General features: G+C 36.8%; 1 protein-coding gene across 1 annotated transcript in view; it reads right to left on the minus strand.

Annotated features, from left to right (window-relative positions):
* The window catches only part of FBN2 (fibrillin 2), a 171,695-nt gene that overhangs the window by 132,828 nt on the left and 13,219 nt on the right, over positions 1-25,648 (minus strand). Inside the window, exon 6 of the mRNA XM_026866024.1 lies at positions 1,053-1,250. Coding sequence (XP_026721825.1) covers positions 1,053-1,250 — 198 coding nt within the window. The remainder of the gene's footprint in view (positions 1-1,052; positions 1,251-25,648) is intronic.

Below are 25,648 nucleotides of genomic sequence, written 5' to 3' on the forward strand. Positions count from 1 at the left end.
CCTGGATGTCTGGCCAACAGCATCAGGCGTTGGTCAACACATAACTTCAAGCCACCTCCAAGATGACACTACAAAATAGTCTGACACTTAGATGCCCTCTTGCTCAAACAAGGCAGAGTGTGCAGAGTCATCAACAAAACAGACTGTTGTACCTCAGACTCTGAATCTTATCCTTTGAAGGGGCAGATAGCAGTATAGGGTCTGACTGCAGCACCTACTTGGGTTTCCATTGCTTCTTGGGAGGGTTCTAAGACAACACAGCCTGCAAACTGACCACGTGTGCCAGCCTGTAACAGGCAAGTAGTAAGTTCTCCTTTGGGAGTTCTAGTATCCTCTGTTACTGCAATCTTTATGCACCTTGTTCTGAAATTTAGCCAATCAGCAGAACAGACATCTATCTTTCAGGATAGGTGGATTGCAGTATAGAAAGGAGGAGCAGCAAGTCTCTTAACATCATTGAGAGATATTGCATAAGGCTAAAAGGCTTTCTCATTTCTCATACATTTTATGAATCTAAACATAGAAGACTGAAATCCTTCCTTACTCATGCATGTTTCTAGCCCTGTACAAATAATCAAAACAGAACATCCAGAAGGTTCACTATGTGATTTATATAAATGATGGGACTAAAAAAAGTCTATAATAGCTCCCAACCACATCAGAAAGAAAACAATTCAGTAGCAAGAAATAAGTGAATTTTTCAGTAGAATGAATGAAGTATATATTAGTTAAGGGCTAGCGCAACATAAGCCAGTTGCTTGACTGGTGCTCTGCTACAGTATCTGATGGCTGTGCTCAACAGATACTCTGACCTTTTCATGCCCTTTATTTATGGATCCTTGACGGGCATTCATTTTTTCCAGGCAATTGAGTTTTGTTCTGTATGTACGCTAGCTAAAATCTGGAAGCAGCAAAGCATATCCATATTTTATCAAAAGACACAACACATCACACACAAGGAAAACAGTGGGGTTTTTTTAAGTAGATGCAAGGTTTTCAAGATGCGTATCAGCAACACAACAACCAAGCCCTATTTAAACCAGAAGGCTTACCTTGACATGCTCCAGTGCGAATATTAGGAATGAAACCACGACGGCACGGCTGAGGCTGAGCAGGGCACATTTCACAGGGGTGACCCCATGCACGCCCAATGGTTGCACAACAGAGGGTTTTTGTGCAAACAATTCCAGTTAGCTGGCCCTGACACATCTGGTTGTTAACTTGTGTGAAACATGGACCTGTTCTGTAATCTGAAAAAAAGGAAGAATCATTGTATTGTTATACAAGAGAGTGTACTTAGTAACTACAGAAGGAATGAATTTTTAACACAGTAGATACCTATATTAAGAAAATTCCAAGAGGACCTGGAAATTTATGTTACTGCTTACAGAAGTAACATGACACCTTCCATGGAAGGTAATGATTTTTGCAAGGTTATCTTCTCTTTCAGTTTATTTTGATAGATGCAAGTAATGAAAGGCAGCTGGACCCAAAACCACTCTGTGTATTAACAATGTATCCAGTAAAATCCATAGTAAGTGAAAGAGTTTTACAAACAAACAAGCAATCCATCAAATGAGCAGATGAGATTCAGCAAACAAGAACTGGGAACCGGTTTTCTTGTTCCTGAGTTATTTCATGGTGATTCACAGGAGGGAACTACAAATCACAGAAGTCACACATTTGTTCACACCAGATTGACCAAGGTCCATGCTAACAACCGTCACAGAATCAACATTCCTGCTGGAATGTTTAGTGCAAAATAGTGCTACCTACAGAGTACTAATTAGTAAACCATCACTTCCTTTCAGAGGAATAACATGAGATAATACAACCCATTCAACCTACATTGAGTACACAATATAGCCTACAAACTGTATGAAAATATACTCTGAGTCCAATTCCTGTAAATTGTTAACTCATTAAGGTTCAACCCATATTAAAACAAAGATTTTTTGACCTTATGAGGCAATACAAACTAGGAACAATAATTAACTGGAATTCTCTAGGAACAAATGAGAAACAGATGGTTGCTCTAAGCCAGATTTCATTTCCTTATGGGAACTTTAAGAGGAAGGGGAAAAAAAAAAAAAAAAAAAGAAGAAAATGTCAAGCTTCCACTCAGACTGAGTCACGTGAAAGAAGGCATAACAGTGAGTTTTGACATGTTTGGAAAGGAAGAAAATGGTCTTCCCGGTGAGACTTCATATTAAGCTTTTTTTGCACTAAGGCACAAGTCTCTTAAAGCAAAAGCTAGCTCAAAGAGAAATAAATGTTCTGCTCCCTATCTTTGGCAATGTTCATTCAAGTATCAGTCTGGGAAAGAATTCTGCACACTGTTTTCTGTACACACTGACAGTTAATTTCAGCTGGGTTGTTCACTTTATTTAAACTTAAGCAAATACATAAGTATCCATAACAAAAATGCCTAACAATAAAAGAAGATTAAATGATCTTAAATACTTGGTAAGGTCTGTGAAATTTAATCTTCCTTGATTTTCATTAGAAAATAACCTCCACAGCTATATGTTTGAGCTTCCCCTGTATCCATCAAGCTACAAAGATAGTACTTTTAGTAAAATACATACATTATAAAAAGAAAATCCTGTCCATTAGAAAAAGGTTTCAGTAGTCTCTCACCCAACATACTAGAAAACAGGCAGCTTTACAATGGTCTCAGTTTAATCACATCCAAGGCCCTTGCCAAATCAGAGAGATGAATTTTTAACATAAAATACTGATGACTGATAGCAGAAGAAAGTGATATGAATGAAAAATATTTGAAACATGGACTTCAAATATCAAAGATTTAAATTCCAGTAACTCACTGTAATCTTGTCTGGATTTTAGTTAAGGGGTAAGGAAAAGACTCCATCACAGATTATGACTATACTTCTTTCATATAAAGTTTACTCAGGTGTTACAAAGACTGTGGTGAATACATGATAAACTGCATTTAACATGCAAATTATCAGCATTGGTCAGCCTGCTATCAGAAGAAAAACAGAACTGCTCAGAATTTAAGAACTGAAAGAAATGGAATTAAATCCTGGCTTCAGTGAAAACCAATGGGATTTGGCTATTGAATTCAATGACAACACTATTTCATTCTTGGAAAACAGTACTGCACTCTTTAGCAAATACCTGTACTGTAATTTATTGCCTAATATTATCTGTAAAAGCATCCTCTATGTCACACAGCAGAAGTAATGAGGTTCATATGCATGGAAAAAGCTTTTACTACTGCTCGGTGAGCAGACTTCCATTCTAATTCAACTGAGTTATATATACCAATAATATGATACTAATAGATCTGATTAAAAAGAGTTTGTTAAATTAATTTTTGTCGTTAATGACTGAAGTATAAATAATAGGCAGATTCTGGGAAAGTCTGTGGTCTACTCTATATATTGAGAGCTGACTTACTGTAACCTGCACATTGCAGAATTTTTGCCCAAGTGCTGACTGCAGTAAGATTAATATTTAATCTTTCCTGAAAATTAAGATTGATTTTAGACTCCTCATGAATGAGATTTTCAAAAACAGGAAGCTGACAAAAGATGAAAGGATGTGTATGGGTAAACCATGTATAAGACACTAGCAACACTGACAGTCTTGTTATAAAATATAATCACTATCAGAAGAAAGCCAGATTTCCACTAATGCAAGGGAGCATGACCTCTGGATCCACAAAGATCTGTATGGAAATACCAAATTCTGTCCTATTTCTGAACTTGTATTCTCCATCAGCCCAGATAGACATCCCTGGAGGGATACTCAGTGTGCAATTCCTCTGCAGAACTTAAGCGTGATGGCTGGTCATGCATTCCTTACTCCATGCGCTCAAATGGAATCCAGTTCTTCATGGGGGAATGTCTGAAATCAAATGATTTATTCTGCATCTCTAAAATTTCCAAAGCTTGCATTCATCAGGACCAATGAACTTGACATTCCAGATCACTTTGCAATTCCTATTCAGAAAATAAATAGTTTTGCTGGACAGTTTTGTATTTTTATAGCACCTGTTCTCTGAGGTATACTTTTTTTAATAGGACCAGTCTTTGGATAACACGAAGCAATTACAGTACGAGTAGAAATACAGATTATATATTTTTCTGTTTGATGGTTGGTGATGGATAGGAATATTCCCGGTCAAAGACCCTCCATGTTAAGAAGTTTGGAATTCAATCAGACAAGATTAAACTTAGAACTTAAATTTGAGTTGTGAACTGTATTTGAGTTCAATTACCTTCCCACAAGACATGATTATGCATATACTCTGTCAATATTAGTAATGAAAAGGTCAGTTTGGAGGGTGTGTTTGAAAGCAGGATTAGAGAACATAACCAGACTAAAAAGAGTGTTTGTGCAAGAGAACGTGAATGAGTTAGATAAAAGAAGGAGTGATATCTAATACACATATTGGCTAATATATCCTACTGAGTAAGAAAACACATGCTCTGGAAACCTGTATGTATGTGCCTACCCATACCTTCATGAACAGAGAATGCATAAAACAATGTTCAGGTTCTATAACTAAGAAACTCCCAGTGTTAAGTCTGCAGGAGGGCATCCGAAATTCTGACTACTGCAACTTAAACAGCAGAAGAACAAATGAAACTATTATTAAACTTTCAGGTAGATTTAAAAATAAAAATAAATTCAACCCAAAATGATGAGATGCTGAATGATATTTCAGAATAATGACATAAAAGCAACAGATCGTGAGCTCCTAAGAGAACGTGCAGCTTATACAACCTTGGGCTACAGAAGCAGAAACCTAGCAACAGACCATTTCCAGATCACAACAGGGAAGTATCCTGCTCCCTGCACCCAGCAAAAGTGGTTCTTCGCACAGCTATGGCTACTGCATTCCAAATGGGATGCTGGAAAACTGGAAAAATTATGCAGAGTCAGAAGAATAATTTAAGATTTCAGAAACATGCTTGATAGTAATGTTCACATTTAAAAATTATATTTATAATATTTAATTTAATAATTTAAAATATTAACAAATAACAAATGTATCCATCTTAGAAATCTCTAACCATCCCATTTATCTAAAATGAAGTCCAGAGGTAAAGAATCTGAGTAGTTGCTGGTTTTCTATCCTGAGAGGAAAATGTAAGATTTTACAATATGAAGTGAAGGTAAGCATGTTAGGGCTAATAGTAAAGTACATCTGTTCACCAAAGGTCCCTAATCACTTAGTATATTTTTACTTATGGGAAGCAAACATACTAAACCTAGATGCCATTCTGAAGATTCTCTGTAGTTTCAAATGAAGCTGTGGATTTGATTCAGAAATGACTGTGTGAGATTCTATGATCTGTTTTACACAGTCAGTCGGACTACACTATTGTAATGGTTTATTTGACCTTAAAAAACAGAGTTTATGACTCAATCATCTTTTCCATATGGGTTTTCTTGTCTTATTGTTAGGTGTTTCTTCATTTGCTCTTTTCCTAGCATTTCTGCTGGAATAATTTTGCCAGAAAAAACACAGATTAGAACATACATTATAAATCATTTGTTGCACAGAAAGGTTAACTGCTTTGGTGAAAGAAAGTAATTTTCAGCACATGTGTTATGCATTTTTTTTAACCTCAGAAAATTATATCCAATACACACCATGTCTTGAAAAATAACAACCTTTATCAACAATCCAAATTTTTATACAATTAAATTTAATAAGAAGTACTTTTTTATTGGCATCAACATAAAAAGCTCCCTGAAAACAGCATACTGAACTTCTAAATTTAACTATACTACAGCATTTTTATTATTTCACAGAAGCATGCATTCGGTATTCACACATGGGACTATCCAACTATCATGGTTCTTGTGATCTTTTTCATTCTTTTATAAAATTGTAAGTCTGTTCTAATTCTACCTGTAATTTTACAAAGGCTGTTTGACAGAGAGCCTGCCACAAGGATTATAAACATGAGAATTCTACTGTTGGGTATGGTCCAATATCCATCTATTTTTACTTCCTGTACCTCTAGCTAAAACCAGATGATTCAGATGAAGATGTAAAAGCCTGCTGTATGTAGACATAGGATAATCTGTCTGTCACTTTAAGTTTCCTCCTGGTGTCTAACACCCACTAGCTCAAAACCTGAACACAATGTTTAACATCCCAACTACCATTTTTTGTTCTTCAAGACAAAACATTAAAATGTTTTGGTACAAATATCAGGATTCAATTTCTACCTGAATTCTGTCATTCTTAGCCTCCACAGTTTCATACTGTGTTAACTAACTACTCTTGCCTGTGAAAATTTTACCTCTTCTGGGGTAAATAAAAAGAGAAAAAGTGAGACATAGGAAAAAAAAAAAGTACAAAGGCACCTTGACATGTTGAAATGCTCACTGCAAGTTATATGGTAGAATATGAAAACCTGCAGTTTCTTTTTATGGGAAAGCAGACTGAAATTTTAAGTGAAGGCTCCCAATACCAAAATATTGTTTCTGTGTAAAGCCCAACAGTACTATTCATGGTGCAGCATCTCCGGCACCTACATAAAGCCTATTTGAAAGCTCTGGAAGGTTAAAAGGACATAGACTGCAGTGCTGGAACAACAAATTATCACAAATCCTGGATTTCATGTCTGTGAGTGCTAGAAAGTATTAGCAGGAAGGAACTGTGAAGTCTCATTTTTATTTAAACAAAATTCCACAGAAACATAACTAAATAAGGAAGAAATGTGTCTGGAGTTAAGTAATTTTAACTATAAGCTATTTGAAATATTGATACTTCTATTACTAAAACCAAAATACTGAAAACATTAAGTACATTTATTAGCATGAATCACTTGAGGACTGAGTAAAAGAGGACATCTGAGATATGACCTCCTACCCCTGGCAATTAAAGAACAAAACCTAATACTTGATAAATCTGGTTAACTTAAGCAAATTTGCCTTTCATAAGGACTTTTTATAGAACCTCTGTCCCATAAGTATGATTTAGCAAATATTAATGAATGAGAAAATAAGTAATTTCAACTTCTATTGCGTCATTTGCAGGCTCAAGTGTAGTAAACAGATTATTATTGATATCTCAAAAATTCATTTTATACATCAGCATTATTAGATAAACAACTTAATACAGGGCATCTGAATGCTGGAAAGTAGTACCTGCTGTGAGGTTTACCAGGAACTTTATTCCCTTCCAAAAGAGAAAAAAGCACATTGAGTGAAAGTCCAAGAGAGTGGATTCCACTTCAGGCAGCCTTCAGAGTGGAGAAATCAGGTCTACACTGGCAAAGATCTGAAATTAAATTCACCTTGCTAGAAGATGCTCGAACAGAAAACATGTTGGAGAAGCAAGTGCCTTTATTACACTTCTGACAGGATGATGTGGTAAATTTCCCAATAATTTCTACTAACATTCAGAGATCTCCATAAACCTGAAACTTATCTTTGCTGCTTGTTGAGCACCTGGTCCTTGATTACTGATGAGATTTTTCAAAGAACCTGTGTCTGAATTTTATCCTCTCTAATGTTAAATCTATATGTTTCAATAATTAAAAGCATAATTGAGCTCAATTTTCCTGCAATAAGAAATCCCACAATGTGTGACTCCTACCATATTATCAGCAGGACTGGAAGAGCAAGGCATACCCCATTCTCCTACTGATTCTACATAAACAACAGCATTGCCCAGACCTTGTGCTGCCAAAAAATGGGAGAGCAGGGGTTTCTGAAAGGGTTGGTAATACTTATAGTTGTACTTGAGTTCAGACCACAAATCTGAAATGTATGCATATGCAACTATTATTCTCCTTGTTCAACTTCCAACATCTGGAGATCATAAGTCACAGTATGCAAAAAGATATTTAAACATTACAAAGATATATATGTTTGTTTTATTTAAGATTATCCAAAATTGTTTTTCCTTCAATATTTTAATCATCCTAATCTGGAATACTGTTCTTTTTGAGGTAATGTTTAGCTGCCAACACTGTGGGTTCACCATAAGGGAGCTTTCAAAGGTAACAGGAAGTTATATGAATTGTACTGATTCAAGCTTGATATAAATAAAAAGCATTTTTTTCAAAGGTGACATCCAGCAAGTTATGGAAAAAAGATTGTTGGCTGAAAATGAGAGCTAGTCTCTTGGAAAATGAAAGGGACTTGGCAAATCTATTGATTTCTCTTTGAAAAAATAGTCTATGGGCAATACAGCTATTTAAACTAAGAAGTTCACATAAACCAAAGCTTTTTTTTTTTTTTTTTTATAATAAAACTTGTGTGTCAAGTCCTTAATTAATACAATTGAGTTTATGATTAACATAAACAATAAACAAAAAAGTCGTCTAAACATTTTCATTCAGATTCTTTAGTCACTGTCTGAACACATTTTCATAAAATTCATTCTGATGTGTAATAGCAAAGAAGAAAAGATCAGTTTAAAAAGGTTTTGAACATTTATGTTAAATATATCAGGAAAGTTTGAACATTTTTTTACAGCTGACAGTTTTCAGTTTCAGGATGAGTTTTTACTGCTGTTCTACTGGTCCCACATGACCATTTTTGACTAGCTCCTGTGATGCAATACTTCCCAGCAAACAAATTCCTGTGATCGATTAGGCAATTTAATATACACATTGCAATTAAAAGTGAGTGGACGGCAGCTAAATGAAAGGAGGGAAAAAAAGCACGTGTTTAATGCAGCAGTGTATGCGGGCTTTGTAGCTTATAGCAAAAATCCAGTTTCCACCAGTACTCTGTCATGTCCATTCTAAGCACATTCTCATTTTCCTCTTGCTGGAACAGGGAAAGCAGCAATTTTCCAAAAACAACATTCCAGAGTTTGCACATCCATTTTAATATAATCGATATTATGTCAGTTGTAAGCAGATAAAGTATTAGTATAATATTATCTGCAGATCTTAAAACTTTTTTTAAAATTAAAAATAATTAATTCTTACACACCTAAGCACATCGAAAAGGATGGCAAAGTACCAAATAACCAATAGTATTACTAAAATACAATGCAATTTTCTGTAATCACCTTGAACACTGAAGAAAATAAGGCTAAAATTTTAAAGACACAAACCAGTTTGAATAATAAATATGCACAAAAATCAGAGAAATACAGAAACATGGAAATACTTTGCTTTTGTCATTTATGGGATTTAGTTGCTTTCAGAAGTAAAGTATTTCCAAACACTTACAAATTTATTGGAAGAAACTGTTGCCATTTGCCAACAGCAGTATCATAACACTGACCGCTACAAAGTTTCAAGTGCAGAATAAAAGCTGGGAAATAAATACACCTGAATCTTGGATCCAGCAAGGTCGCCAGTTTTAGTTTGTATGGAGCTTTTTCTAAATACATATATATTTCCTTATACTTCCATAAGCCCTGGTACTAAGGTTGCATGCGATTTTGGATAATGGACTCTAATGAAATACCTCTATGAGCAAACACACAAGCTGAAACACAATTAAATACTAATCATCAGTTATTACAAGTTACAGGCTGAATTACCTCTATGCAAAGTATACATGGAGATAAAAAAACCCCACAAGAATAATTTTTTGCAAGAGTCAGATGTTCATAACTATTATCCTAACATCAGCTTCCTACGTCTTTGCTGAAATGTCTGTAGAGTTCAAAGCAGTGAAGTACTATCATGCTGCCTACTGCTCGCTCCTCTTATGTTTCTTGTTTGAGTTACAGGAATTCCAAGAATATTGGCACTCTGGTCCACAAGTCAGCCGCTTCAGAACTACAGCATAACAAATGATACCTGTCCTCAAAGTCTCAAGCCTCAAACCTCAAAACTTTAATGGAAGGGAAGTCAGAGATCTTCCTCTCCACCTTATAGTCAAGGATAAGACTTAAGTCCACCAAATTTCAGAAGACTAGAGTGAAGCGAAGCATTTAAAGTGAAGCATTTAAATCTTCATTGGGAGTGCATGCTGTACTGCCAACAAAGGTTTGCAGGTGGAACAGGAGAGTGCAGAAAGCTTTTCTGTTGATTTTCAATGACAGAAAGGATTCTCCTTACCTCTGTTGAAACTCTGCACCCTGACCAAAACCTGGTATTCACATTTCATTGACAAGACAAGATTTGCCCATATGATGAAAAGAAAAAGATACTACTCATTAAAACAGACTCTGGAGAGCCAGACAAATGCACATTATATTCTTTAATTCCTTCATATACCAAGAATTAAGAAGTCAATACCTTGCTATGTGCCTGCAAAGAAAACATGGACCAGAATATGAAAACTTCAATTACATCTTCCATAAGTTTTTGGCTCTCCTCTACAGGAAATCACTGCTATTCAGTTCAACCTCAAAGGAACAGAATCCCTTGTCAGCAAAGAGGAAGTTTAAAGATTCAGGTATGCAGATGCAATAAACTTTTAAGAGTACTGAAGATCAGTGTGAAGAGCACAGTGTAAACTCCCCCACCCCATTCTCACCCCCTTGCTTTGGAGTTAGGTGTCATTACTCATGCCAGAAACCAATCCCAGTAAAGAAAGTGGGGCATTTTGTACTGGCTAAGACGTCCCACATGTAGAAGGGTTTGCAGAACAGCAAATTATTCTCAAAAACTCTAATCTCACTACGTATGTCAGGACACATTTCAGTTAGCTGAGCATGAAAGAGCAGTCAGGACAATTTAAAGGTCAAATATACATTTTGCTATAACTGCAATACTTAAAAGCGGCTAGAAGTAACTTAAAGTTCTCTGGTAGGTGGAGAAGTGGCCTAATGAGTTTTCCAATCCTCTGGCAATCTGCGTACTACTTTGTGAAGTCAAAAATAAGAAGGAAGACATAAAAGGATGTAATGTTCACATCTTAGACCCCAGCTGGCCACAACCCAGAGTCAAAACAAAGTTAGCCACCATAAATGTATGATGGAGCCTCTGTTGAAATTAGATAAAAGTGAATGACTAGAGCCATGGAGCCTCCCTCACTAACTTTATTCTTCTTAGCAGCCATTTTAGGAAGGCGTTCATAAGACATCCATACTCACAAAAAGTGGAGGAAAAATATTTTATAAACAATTCCTGTGTAAATTAAGAAAAACATGCAAAAAGCCTCATCAGATCAGAAACCCTATTAAATCCACACACAGCCAGTTGAATGCAATGTTGTTAATGTAAGTAGGAAAAACAATGGTTTCACATATTGCTCTTAGGAAAAAAAAAAACAAACCACATTTAGCTTGCAAGAAACATTTCCAATACAGATGACTGTCTAGACTATCCTGATACTTTGAGATTATAATTAAGTAAAACCTAGCCAGTTACTATTTACTAGAGTTCTCTCTGTGGAGAGGCAGAAGCACAGTTTCTGCTTCACATCTCTGATTTTGGCTTAGCAAAACAAAAGAGCTTTAGAGATCTACCTCTTTGGCTTATACAATATTTTCAGTGGGACACTACAAAGCTGTGTATCTTTTAATACTCAAAATATAGGACAGAAGCTAATTCAGGGGATTCATTTCATCTCAATAAAGAAACAATTTACTGCCATTTCTCATATACCAAGCTATTACTCTGAGGTGGAATAAACCAGCACTCCAGTATTCTGCAAGTTTGCATGCAATGTGCTCTTGATTGGCTTCAACAAACTATATCCCTGATAATACTTTTTTCTGTATAACCTTAATGGAGTAACTATAGCTTTTAAAGACATTGCGTAACTAATGCTTATGAAGACAGATATGGTTGAAAATTCAAAGCAGACCAAATTTAAAGAATTTTAAACCTTCATATTTAATTCATTTAAGTTGAACAATAGTTTACAACTAAATACTTTCTTTGACATAACCGATGTGACTTCACTGTCAAAATCATTAAAATAAGTTTAATTCTGAAGTCCAGTATGCTTTTCACCAGTTACATGAAGCTTTCTTTTGGACTGTTTCAAGCTGAGTAACAGAAAAATCTTCCAGCCTCTGTCTTTCAGTTTCCCTTTTTATTTCTTATAGGCCAGTTCAGTGTTAGTGTTTAGTTAGTAAAACCAGATCGATATTTAAATGAAAACAGTGGTCCTAAACCTGAATTCTGTTCTTAATCAAAACTCCCAGTAGCTTCTCTGGGATTTCTGCCAGATTTTAGCAGTGCAGAACTGAACCCAAGAAGTCTATTTTCATTGTCTTCAGCTGCTCCCTAGGAATCTGCAAAGACAGAAGACTCTCATCTCTCTGCCAGCTGAAGAGAGAGTGATGACTGCAGTATGCTACCAGCCTTGTGAAGGGCACTCCCTGAGGGGGAAGGCTGTACACAGGGAAAGACAATGAAGTCATGGCAAAGAAGGAAGGACACATACACTGCACATTTCACCCTCACCAAAATTAAGTGGGATACTCAAAAGTCAGTACTTCTGAATACTATATCTGCCAGCTGCCTGCATTTTATAAGATCCAACCTCAAACACAAAATTTGTCAGGGAGCTGGTAGCAGAACAGACATGGTGAAAAGTATCAGGGCATGTAAAAAACACAAGGGGAGAAAACAGAAGAATAAAATTATTTTCAAGTATCTGACATATGTCTAACCCCCAACCACAGAGACACACAGTTTTGTGACTTCCACACTCATCCTTGCTGGATCAAGATTTAGACAGTTACATTAAACTCCTTCGTATTAATCAAAATAAGGCTTACAGTGAATGGCTATGCCCTTTAAGGAAAAAATAAACAAACAAATATCTTATTTTTCAACATCAAGTTTCCATGAGAAGAACTGTTCAGGTGTTATTGAACAATATACCTATACTTCTCCTCTTTTACTTCTCACTCAACCATTCAGCCCTAGCACAACATTACAAAAGAAAACACAAATAATATCCAAAGACTTCTTTTCACTCTCTCTCAGCTCTAATTTGGTAGCCCTGTGTACACAGAACATACATGCACACACCCAAGGTAAAACAACAATTCAACAATTGTGTTGTCTGATGACCCTCTTCATGCGCTTTACAGGAGTTAGATCATTCTCTGTGACAGCAGTGACATAAAATATGTAATTATTTATATAAAAGTATGCAAAATATAAACAAATGTAAACACATTTATATTACTTATATTAAAAATAAAATACCTTCTTTATATTCATGTATAAGCATATATAGTTACACATACACAACATTGTCAACAGCACAACAGTTAGCATATCTTTACTAAGCTTGCTTGCACACCCCTGTGTAAGAATTTAGGAATATTTAAATATAAGTATTAAAAATTGGGAATAATTATATAAATTATATAGCTATCAAAACTATAACCACTAAAACCACCCAGAGCAGTGATGTAACTAACACTACTGATACACCCCACAAGCTTCAACAGTTTAACAATAAAATTCTCTCTAAGACTAATGACAACGTGTAAAGATGCTTACACATTACACAGGGAGCATGCATGCTAATTTACACAGCAAGTGAGGCTAACTGAAATATAATTAACCCATAGCAAATGCAATGGTTAATTACAGACCAATGAATGTAAATTTAGCTAGGTTTTTACCAATCATGTAACAAGATAAATAGGCTGTGGATTCCTCTGTGTGGTGTGCAAGCTTTGTGGAATTACCACCTAGCACCAATCTCTGTTCAGACATGGATTAAAAAAATACCTTAACCCTCTGTGTACTGGCTTGCATACTGGGAGAAGAGCCCTTCTTTTGGGGTAACAGATTAATTATGTACACCAGTCTAGTGAGAGGTATCTTTCCTTTCAGGCTTTCCTTCAGAAAGCATCTCCATAAATGTACTTAATTCATGTCTGAATGTCACTGTATTGGCAGATGTTACTAGAAGCCAGTGCAGAAGCAAAAGCATATCCCATGCATTTAAGGGCTTTTCCCCTTCCTCCTTCAGAGGCCTTAGTTAATGCAATTGAAATGAACAGAAATCTTTCCACTAGATTTCAGTAAAGCTGGATTTGTTACAAGTTTCTGCGTTTGAATTCTACTTTTACATGCAGTCCCCACCCCTTCTTCTCCTAATCCATTCTAGACATTTCCTTATATTTGTTTTTTTCTTCTTGAAATGTAAAGTGTGAGGTGAGACAGAGTAAAAAAAAAAATCACAGCGCTGTATTTTTAAAAGACCGACAAAATCTTAACAATACATGAAAGCATAAAAAAACCCATTGCTTGTTATGGTGTTGTATTTTAGAAATAGGCACACACCACAAGTAACTACGCTTTTGGTTCAGTTCACTGTAATTTTGAACTTTCTATATTTGATTTAGACAACAAGCAGTGTAACTTCATACAGCAGACTGTCAATAGAGACAGAAGGGAACTGTAACAACACAGCATATGCAGCAAGAAAATTACACCTTTGGAAGTCATGGCATTAATAAAAAGGAAATTTGCTGAAATACTACTACAGCAGAAGGAAACGACTCTACTTCTTTAAAAATTACTATCCCAGAAAATGAAACAATAGAAAGTTCTTTGGTTGGAATGGTTTTTGCTTAACTAATTGAAGATCTGTAGTTTAAGTAAAGTTTGTTGGTTTATATTGTAAGATACTCAGCACATTAAAAGTTTTCATCATCTAAGATACACTAATAGAAATGAAGTGAAATGAATCTCTAGGCAGAAAACAATAGAGAACTCCAGTTATTCCTAGTGCCACACTCAAACTGTGTTTTGTCTACCTTGTCAAGAGGAGGTAAAATCATAGCTTTACTCTGCTTGTGATGCTGGCAAATCTGTGAGCAACCTAATGTCTCCCAAAGTTAAAACCACATTAATGACCTTCCTTGTATTGGTTAATGACTAAAAACAATTGCTCCAGCAACTGTCAGAAATTGGACATCACTTACTAAACTCCTTTCTTCTACCTCAATCAGATGCAGGGTTATACAGGAGCAATATCAGTCACTTTATACTAATAAAGCACTAACTGCAGCTTGCCCTGAAAATTATTCCCCTGGCAAGATCCTGATGGCCTTGGGGAGCCCTTAGAGCTCTGCAGTTACAAAGTGGCACAGCTCAGTACGCATTTACAATAAGAAAAGAAAGGGTCCAAAAAGGGGACTTAAAACAGAAACATTAATTCCTGTTCTACAAAAATCACAAGAAGAGTGAAAGTTTTATGTAACTGCATTGAAATCAAATTTTTGTCAGTAAAGAACTCTGCATTATATACCTTAACTCTAACATGGAGAAGGAACACCTTTTCCACATACATGCCTAAATTATCGTATTTGCATGCAGCAGTTAACCAAAGGAATCCTCTGCCTAATAAATGTAAGATTAGATTCTAAATTGTACCATCTAAGACTTAATTTTGTGACACTGATCTCCAGCTTTCAATCAGCCAGGGTTTAAAAAAAAAAAAAAATTGTTTTTCAGGAAGGAAAACATCTTACAGTTTCAAACAATGTAATTTCTATACTGGAAAATGTCTCTTCCATTATTACATTTTATTATTTTCACATGGTTTTGGTTTAGCTGGGAGGCCTTGCTTAAACTTTCCATTTACTGCATATATTGCAGACTAAGCTTTCATTCTACAAATATTCAGAAGCAATGAAAGTTTTTGGGCATCAGACTGCTGTGTGTGAGGTATGTACATGATGTCTTCAGTAGTAAAATATCTGAAAAGTCACATTACAGTAACCTATCAGTTAAACTAACAGAAATGAGGTCAAAAATTGAAATGAGGTCAAAGATTGTGCGTTTATATTTTTCCTATCACTTATGTGACAAGGCATAAAGGCTGAAAAGATCTGAAAATACGCTCTATATCTAACACATAAACCAGGTTTTAAGTTTTCGATGCACAGAGAAGACACAGCTTAAGGTCTTCACATAGATGAAGAGCAAAATTTTATAGCTCACACGTGAAGGTCACTTGCTGTCAGTCCTAACAAGAAAACTGCAGATCCAGATAACACAGAGTCAGGGACTCAGGAATGATATACCCACTCTAGAAATACACACAGCTGTGATGAACTTACAGGGAGATTAACAGAAACAGGCTACTGTGCCTCACCCCAACACAAAAGGATAATTAGGGATGAAGAACAGAGCAGAAAGAGGCAGACCACTGGGCTGGATATCATGACAGTAGGGAGATGTGTCTTTTTAGGCATGGCAAGAGATAATTTCTCTGAAGTCAGAGATTTGTATAATATCTATAGAGAAAGACAACAGAAAGATTCCTGCATGAGAAAAAGTTCAATCTGACAGTTTTAGGGTGTGAAGACAAGGTCTGGACATCAGCTATGAACATATTTTTCCTTGATGAGTGTCACTTATTGAAAGCACAACGCATTGGAGGTACTTGGTGAGACTGTTAGTTGTATTAGAAACTGATTTCCAAGAAGCACCCAGAGCTCTTAATAAAGTCAAGTAAGGAAAATGTTGTTCATCACCTTCAAAAAATCAGGACACTTAATCTTATTCGATTCTTGCAGGCTAAGAATCAGTATAATGCAAGACAGATGTAAAATAGCTTTTCTTGGTAGACAATGCTAGCTACTGTAATGCTGTACTCACATTAAAATGGTATTGCACAACTGCCTCCCAAGAGTAAAAAATCAAGCAGAGGAGAGTCTATACATGGTCATCACTCTGCAAAATTTTCTACCCCTCCTCATCCCTGATTAAGAATAGATGACCATGTTTATTAAGCCACTGAATGGAATGAGGAAATCTTTTGCCATTGTGCATTTGTTTCGGACATACAATGTATGCCATACCCTACTTGCAAATCAGCTAAAAGCTCACATAAAATAGAAATCTGTGCACATATGGGAAAAGTCTGCATTGCATGTTAAGCTGCACAGGCAAAATACAATCCTCAGGAAATGTCATCTGAAGATGACCAAGTGTTCACAATAATTATTTGCCTAATAACATGCCACCTAAGTAGTCAACAGATTATTTCTTGAAAAATAAAAATTTCATATCACAATGGCAAAACTCACAAAGACTCTAAAAAAAAATCAGCAAGACTGTCAGTTATCAGAAAGCCACATGCCAAGGCATGTGTCCTTTATGCAGCAGTTGAAAATTCAGAGAAGAGCAGGAAGACTTGTGCCACTACTCTTCTAGCAATATTTCCTTCATAAGGATTATTATTACCTCTTTTTTTTTTTTCACTTTACATTTAAGATCAGTAAGGACTGATCTTATTGACATCCCTTCTGTTTTCTCTGAAATTTATCCAAAATCTTTGTTGCACAGCTTTGAACATCTCAGTGAGTTCAGCAGCATGCCAAGATTCCCAGCCAATACTTTACAAACGTTTTGTTCAAATGTGGTGAGTGTGTATAGTTCCACTGCTGTGAACTGTGTGTTGAAACTTGTCTATGCACTGACCTTAACCAGTAATGCCTTTATTTTCCATGGAGTTCATCAAAATGCTTTTTGTCAGTCCCTGTTAGATGCAGATTTTATCCATCAACTTAAATCCCGACTCTTTTCCTGACACTGTTTTCAACAGCTCATTGCTTTATAAGGAATATTTCAATTCCTGCTTTATTTGTTATTTCCATTTACTTTCTTTTGCTGTTCTTTTGGACCTTTCACACTTTGAACACTTTGTATATCATTGGCTATAAGTTGGACAATTTAAGATAGTAATTAAATAATGAAAAATATTCTCTATATAGAGTAATCTAGAAAATGTTAGCAAGAGGCTTTTACAGACCTGTCTTCCTAAAGAGGTATATGCCTGAAAATGTCATCATTTTCTTCTACCTTTACTAGATCATGAAAAGTCATAACTATACTAGAAACATAGTTAATATTGATCCATTAATAATCTAAGTATCAATTACAATTAAATCTTATTTTATTGTTATCAACTTAGTTAATATAAATGAATTCTACTAACACTTTGCTTTCCGCTGTAAGGAAAGATAGGTATCTGTCATCTATGTCTACCTATCATCTACAAAATTTAAAATTCTTAACTAAGAAACTTGAGCAAGCAACACCCTCCCTTCCTTGAAGTTAGAACAACCAGAAAACCCACACCACTTGAACCTTCATGGGCTCAAATTACAGAACAAGTCAGCCTGAGCATGCAACTTCTAAAGGAAGAAAAAAGTGTCCTCCCAAAGGAGTCTTTCTTGCCAAACATGCCTTTTCATAATTTTGATAAAATTTGTCAGTTACATGTTTTGTGCAACAATTTTGGTTTAGCCATGTTCTTGCTTCTTCCCAAACAACAAACTTGATGCAGTTAATTCTTCTTTATTTTTCAAATTATTATGATTTCTATGACTATGGGAATTATTAACTAAATCTTTCAAAGGATTTTAATCTTAGTATCCAAATACAGGCCAATTTGTTCTTGTTATACAATGCAGCTGGTTATATGGTAGTATTCCTATTTTGAAGGTTGGACAACTCAAGCATTTTTGAACAGGGACAATGAAAGAGGAAATTCAACTTTCCAGGTTAAAGAATTACATTCATTAAACAGCAGGAGTCCTTTACAAACACACCCAAATCATACCACAGCAGCCTCAATGACTGTTTAAGAACATAAATTGAAGTCTATTTTTACTCTAAAGAACATATACATTTGTTTCTTTAACAACTCTACTAAATTATTTATACATTTTCTATATTGGTATGAGGCCACACTGGCATTATGGCCACAAAGAAAAAAGGTGACAAACATTCGCTCATGACGAACAGCATCACACCATTTTGGTATGCCAAAGAATAAGAAGGCTTATGATGATTCAGGGCAGTTATTCATCAACGTCTAAAACCACAGATACAATGAGTTGCCAATGGCCATACTAGACAGGTCATAGAACAGTCAAGTATTTAATTATGTAAGCTGAGCAATCTACAATAAATGCTCACCAGATCATTTAGATATCTTACTGTGAGAATGTTCTGAGTATGGCAAAATCCAGAAAGAGTTCTGGGGGCTCTGGAAATTAGAGGAAAGAGAACAGGCCCAACATTGCATCACATAGTGTTGAAAACTTGTAAAAATGTGTAAAATGCTATTATTTCACTACTCTCAGAACAGCAGCTTTTCTCACTGTTTACTCACCTGTTTTTGTGAAAGAACTCAGATGAACTACCATGTGGTAACAACTGGAATAACAAAGCTCACATACACCCACAATGATATATTTTGCATATAAATGTATGCACACTTACTGTATTTGTCGTTATGACACAATAAGAAACTGTGAGTATATGACAAACAATCCAGGACATCAGTGCTAACACAGTGGAATCATACAAAACTATCATACAGTCCTATAGTGATGGTATTATGGTTTATTTTCAATTTGCTGCACCAATAAATACATTTATTTAATTAATTTCAATTTCAAAAACTACTGTGAATTTCAAGTTGAACTCTGGACACTTCTTATCCATTCCTTTATTTTCATTAAATAAAAAGTCCACTATAAATCTACACTATCTGAGAAACTTTTTTGAAGGTACACTGGGTCTGGCTGGGATGGAGTTAATTTTCTTCACAGCAGCTGGTAGAGGTGCTGTGGTTTGGATTTGTGACTAAAATGGTGCTGGGAACACACCTGTGTTTTGGCCATGGCTCAGCAGTGCTCACAGCATCAAGGTTATCTTTCTTTATCCATTTCCTACTATGCTCTCTCCAGTGTGCTGGCTGGGGGTGGTCAAGAGACTGGGAGTGGACCTGAGCTGACCAGAGGGATATTCCATACCATATGACTTCATGCTCTGCTAAAAAAGCTGGGGAAAGGAGGAGGAATGGGGTAGGTTTGTGGTTATGGCATTTGTCTTTCCAAGTAACTGTTACACATGCTGAGACCCTACTTTCCAGAAAATGGCTTAACAGCTGTCTGCCAATGGAAAGCAGGCAACAGACTCCTTATTTTGCTTTGCTTGCATGCACCACTGTTCTTCACCTTATCAAACTCTCTTTATCTTGACCCACAAGTTTTCAGCTTTTGCCCTTCAAGTTTCTCTATCCTATCCCACTGCAGGGAAGTAAGTGAGTAGCTAGATGGGGGGGTTACCTAACAGCTGGGGTCAACCCACCACACAGGCTGTTGGTTTTGCTTTCATCACTCATATGTCGAGGCTTCAGCCTGAGGCACTCAATCTTTTTTTCTGACAGCCTCTGTCCAGTACCCATGTTTGCAATAATTGCTTTTTGTGGATGCTGTTAGCATGCAGACCAATGACTAAGGATTGGAGAAAAAACTACTTTTTGATAAAACTTAGACCGGAAAACAGTGAAAATCTTGCTATTGCATTTTCATACAGTATACTAAGGACAGTTAAAAGCTTTCCATTTGATATTAATAACAAAAAAGATGTCACATAGAACAACTGGAGGACAGGGAACATTCTCAAGAAGATTATTTGTTTCTGTACAAATAATCCATGGCTGCAGTTTAAAAACCAGAAGATTAACATGAAGCGATAAAGTCAGAGGGTAAAAGGCAGACATAAATCCCAGAGCCAGAGCACAACTTTATTACCAAGCTAACAGAAAATACAGAAATTCTTCACATTAAAAAAAGGCAATAAATTGCAGAATTCCCATAGTTTCCATTCCTAAACCAGTCCCCATTTAAAAAAAAACATTCAGAGTCAAGAAGTATGCTGCAAATCTCATTTTTCAACAGCTAGGTTTTAACTGATGTAGGAATACTGATAGGTAAAACATCGTGGAAGAATCAAATCAATGCCATTTTTATGGAAAAAAAAAAAATCAAACCCTATATATCTAGTGTAGTTCCTTAATGCATCAACACACCTATTAGGTGGAAGAAGATACACTCTAGCATGGTATGCAAAGGACCTCAGCCATAGGCTCTTAAAGAAAACAAGGCATGAGGGTAGTTTCTTACATGGGTAAGAAACAAGAAAGAGGAAACGGGGAGTATGGGACTGATTTCCACACTGGCAGGAATGCTGGTACCCATGCTGATTCACATTAAGTGATCTCAGGACTGAGGAAAGGGACAAAGCTTGTCACAAGCACCACAGAAAAAAAGAATGACAAGGTGTCAAAAACTATTACAATGCTACTTGCTCTAAAAAATCCTGAGCCACAAAATTATCTGAACCTGGGAAAAAACTTGGGGAAACACCACTTCTCCTGTTAAACTGGCCTCTGGCAGTGATGGGAACCTAGGCTAGATTGCCCATTTGGTCTGACTGTACAACTCTCATATGCTGTGACTTCCTCCCCAGACATTTTCAAGAGCTTATTTGCATTCACCTAATGTTCTTGGATAATATAAACCTCTATACAACATGAAAAGTGTTTCAAATTATACTTCAGGAGGAACGCTTTATGGGTAGAGTTTTTCAAGTTTTACACAAGTACATATAAACAACACAAAAATCCAACACAATTTCAAGCATTTATAACCATTAGAGAAATAATGGAGCCATGGGCTGAGGCCAACTGTAGGAATTTCAATAAGGCCAAATGCCGGGGGCTGCCCTTGGGCCACAACAACCCCCAGCAGCGCTACAGGCTTGGGGAGGAGTGGCTGGAGAGCTGCCAGTCAGAGAGGTCCTGGGGGAGCTGATTGACAGCCCGATGAACAGAAGCCAGCAGTGTGCCCAGGTGGCCAAGAAGGCCAATGGCATCCTGGCTTGTGTCAGCAATAGCGTGGCCAGCAGGGACAGGGAAGGGATCTTACCCCTGTACTCGGCACTGGTGAGGCTGCACCTCGATTCCTGTGTTCAGTTTTGGGCCCCTCACTACAAAAAGGACATTGAATGACTCGAGCGTGTCCAGAGAAGGGCAACGGAGCTGGTGCAGGGTCTGGAGCACAGGTCGTACGGGGAGCGGCTGAGGGAACTGGGGGTGTTTAGTCTGGAGAAGAGGAGGCTGAGGAGAGACCTCATCACCCTCTGCAGCTCCCTGAAAGGAGGTTGCAGAGAGCTGGGTTTGAGCCTCTTTAGCCTAGTAGCAAGCTATAGGACAAGAGGTAATGGCCTCAAGCTGCACCACAGAAGGTTTAGACTGGATATTAGGAAGCATTTCTTTACAGAAATGGCATTGGAGTGGGCTGCCCAGGGAGGTGGTGGAGTCCCCATCCCTGGTGGTGTTTAAGAGTTGGGCTGACTGAGGGAGCTGGTGTAGTCGCGAACTGTCAGTGTTACAGTAATGGTTGGATGGGATGATCTTCAAGGTCTTTTCCAACCCAAATGACTGACTGTGATAATGCAACCAGAGGAAAAGTGGAGGGAATACTAATTAGCACATCCTGAAATATCCACAGAAATTAAAACAGGGAAACAAGAGAAAGATACCATCTTCACCATTACAACCAATGACATGTCCAGCATTATCCTTATCTTTTTTAAAATTACAAAATATTAAATCTTTTGCACAACTAAAAGAGAGAATTTTTCAGATACCTGCTAACAACAAATGAATGTACACTCTGTAGACATTTTGTGGGGTTTTTAATGCTTTAGATAGTTATTTGTCAGCTTGTGAAAGGCAAGGGAAGAAAAGTCTGAAAACCTTGTTATTGGAGATAATGATGGATGGCAAAGCCAGGTAATGTGGTGCCTGAGTCCTGTAATCCTACTACCTATTGATATCTAAGAGCATGGAAGCAGCTTTCTGAATTTGCCCTTCAGAACTACTGTAATCCGTCACAGATTGATGTATGCAAAGACGTACAGGTCTGAACCTGTAGAAGGAAAGGGAGTTCTCTGAATAGGGTCTGCACTTACCTGTATGTATAATAAACATCTGAAGACACCTCTAGTCTCAAAGAAACAGCAAAAATAACTAGCAGGTTCCTCTAACAAAACCTAACCAATTTTCCTGAATCAGGTATTACCCGATAAAATTTCACCTTTTATTGCTGCCCATATTTTCAGTTGTTATCTCTTATTATCTCCAAGAGAATTAGAGATGTGCTTTTTTATTTTAAACTGAACCTTTTTTAAAAATACCACCATCACTGTGGCATTTTGCTTATAATCAACTTTCTATTACATGTGAAAAATGCTGACAGAAATGTTTTTTTAACAGAAAAATCTAGAAAAAAAAAATAGGAAAGCATGGTGAAAATGGAAAATTATAGGAAGACTCATATTTTGTAGAGCTTTAAACTACCACTAACTTATTTTTATTTAATTTGATTAAACTTGAGTGATTTTAGTTGAACTAAACTTCAGGTGGATGCTGTAACTTGTGTTTGCCCCAGCGGTGATGAACAACCCCTTTGAACTGGACCATGTAGTCAGAGTACACTACACTGAACTAGTATTTTTCTTCCTTACTCAACAGGTCCTGAATGACTCCTTTACAAAGCTGCATAAAATCTCAAGACCATATGCTTCACTTCCCAATGGCCAAAAGCAGACTGAAAATTAAACTGGTGTTTAGCAAGTAAATATTCCACTTACTGTGTACTGAAAAAAAATTTTTTTCACACCAGGACACATGGCCCTGTGGCAAGAAGAAAAGAAGAATGTTGTCTGACATTTGAAAGCAGCATTTAGTAACTATTTATTTTATCTTATTGACTTCCTTTCTTCCTGACTTCTAAAATGCCCTGCATTTTCATTTATACTCACACTCCTAGAGCATGCAAAATTCAATAGCCTTACACCACTTTAATAAAACAGGCAGGATGACCCCCATAGTTAAAACCAGAGACTGAAACTCTGGGTATTTGGTTGATTGAGAAGTCTGATGAAGCTTCCCTGCTCAGCCTTCAACAAATAACAATCTCGCATGCCTCTGCCTATCTCAGAGGCACGTAAAAGAGTAATAATACTTCCTTTGTCCAGTTAGCTCTTCAGAGCAGGGTCCCACTTAGGCATACACACATATATCCTATCCCAGATGAAGAACTTCTATTTCAGTTCAGGCTAATAGTAGCCCGTATAAAGCAAAAACCAGCAAAATTAAAGTTACATTCCCACAACTCCTACAAAAAGAGAAGAGCCCAGTGATGAAAACAGCTTTTTTGCTGTTAATCACCTGAACAAAGTTTACAATCATTGGGAGACAGCTAAAATAAACCAGGCAACTTGAGCAAAAGCACAGGTCCTTTTATAACTACTTGTGAAGCAGTATGCCAGAGCTGGCAGACAGGAAACACCTTGAACATAACCTGCCATAGACTTCATGGCATGAAGTTCTGCCATTTATGAGATTACAGGGGTAAGACCAAATATACAGCTGAATACAGCCCCAAAAGGCTTTCACTTCTTCCTATGGTTCTGTTACCATCAATAAATATGGAAAATTCTGTAAAGTTAAAAGACCTTCTGAAGATCTCTCAGAGGAAGGAGCAGTTTCTGAAAGTATTTAATTCCCTCCTTGCTTCATTTACATCTAATCACTGTCACTTAAGCACACACAAGTACCTTCAGCAGCACTACAGACTAAATATGAGTTGTATGTTTTCTTTATAATAAAAATATATTTGAGAAGTATTGAGTCCTATATAAAATTCTGTCAGTTTGCTATATAATCTTCATTCTATTCATACATATTATCATAAAATATCCTTGTAACTTCTAAGTGCTGATCAGTTTCTTCAGTACAGCTCTCCTTCAGTTCTGGTTTTTTATGTTCTTTCCTCTTTTGCCTCAGTTACTATATACTATTAACACTTTCACTGAGAAAGCTTTTTGTTACCTCCCACCTCTGTGTGGTGTTGACTGGCTTCTTCATCCTCTTCCCACCTTGAAGAAAACCTTTTTTTTTTTTTCATTTTTCCCCTTTTTCCCCCTTTTTCTTCTACTGTCTTTATAAACCATCACTGATTGTTTTCCTATTGGGGAGGGTCAGATGAAGGTAACATATTTCAAATACAGTGTTAGATGTATGTTCTCCTACCCCACAAAATTAACCTCTATTTCAGTTATGCCCTTTGCCTCAAACCTTTTTCACTATCCTCTGTAACATCCTGTTCTTCAACCCCAGGGATACTTCATTTAGTCTGTTGCTGTCCCTCCTTGGACTCTTCAATTATATGGGCCAAGTTCTTGTAGGCACTGCAAAACCAATATAAAAATCCTGTGTTGCACAGAGGAGGGTTTTTACCAACTACCTGGCTGCATCTGTGCAGAATCTTCCCTACTGACCAGTAAAAACCTGCAGGAAGAAAGCTGCTCCCCTCTCACTGACTTACTGCATCTGTTATGAGGTCAGGCTCTCAACTCCTCTGATAGACAGAAATTCCAGAATTCAGACAGTGTGAGAAACTGACCAGACTCTTGTACTGGGAATACCAGCTGCAACAAACTCATTAGGCTAAGACACATTAGTAATTTTCTTGACAATTCAAAAGCTCCCCCCTTTCAGAAGTTCTCAGACTATATTAGACTACTATATTTCTTTATTCTTCCTCTTTTCTCCCCACACAGACTTGATAATTTTATCTGACATCCTCTCCCTTCTTCAAAAGGAAATTCTTCCCAAGCTGTGCATTTCTGCTCGGTCCAAACCCTTTCGCTTCCCATTATAAGCCACTTATGTACAAAGTAAGCTAGTGCTGTTCCCTCTCCTCCTACATGGAGCGAAGGCAGTGACAGGATTCTCCTTTACCACTGCTGCATCCTCTCTTTAATCCATGATAAAGAAGGAAGAAAACATCATTGCTTTTCCACTGCTTCACACCTCTATGGATCATCAATTAAAAAACCGCACAGGCCATGTGCAATAATACAAATGGCATTTGCTCAGACAG

The sequence above is a fragment of the Athene cunicularia genome, assembly GCF_003259725.1.
Source record: "Athene cunicularia isolate RWA chromosome Z unlocalized genomic scaffold, athCun1 chrZ_part2, whole genome shotgun sequence".
Lineage (NCBI taxonomy): Eukaryota > Metazoa > Chordata > Aves > Strigiformes > Strigidae > Athene > Athene cunicularia.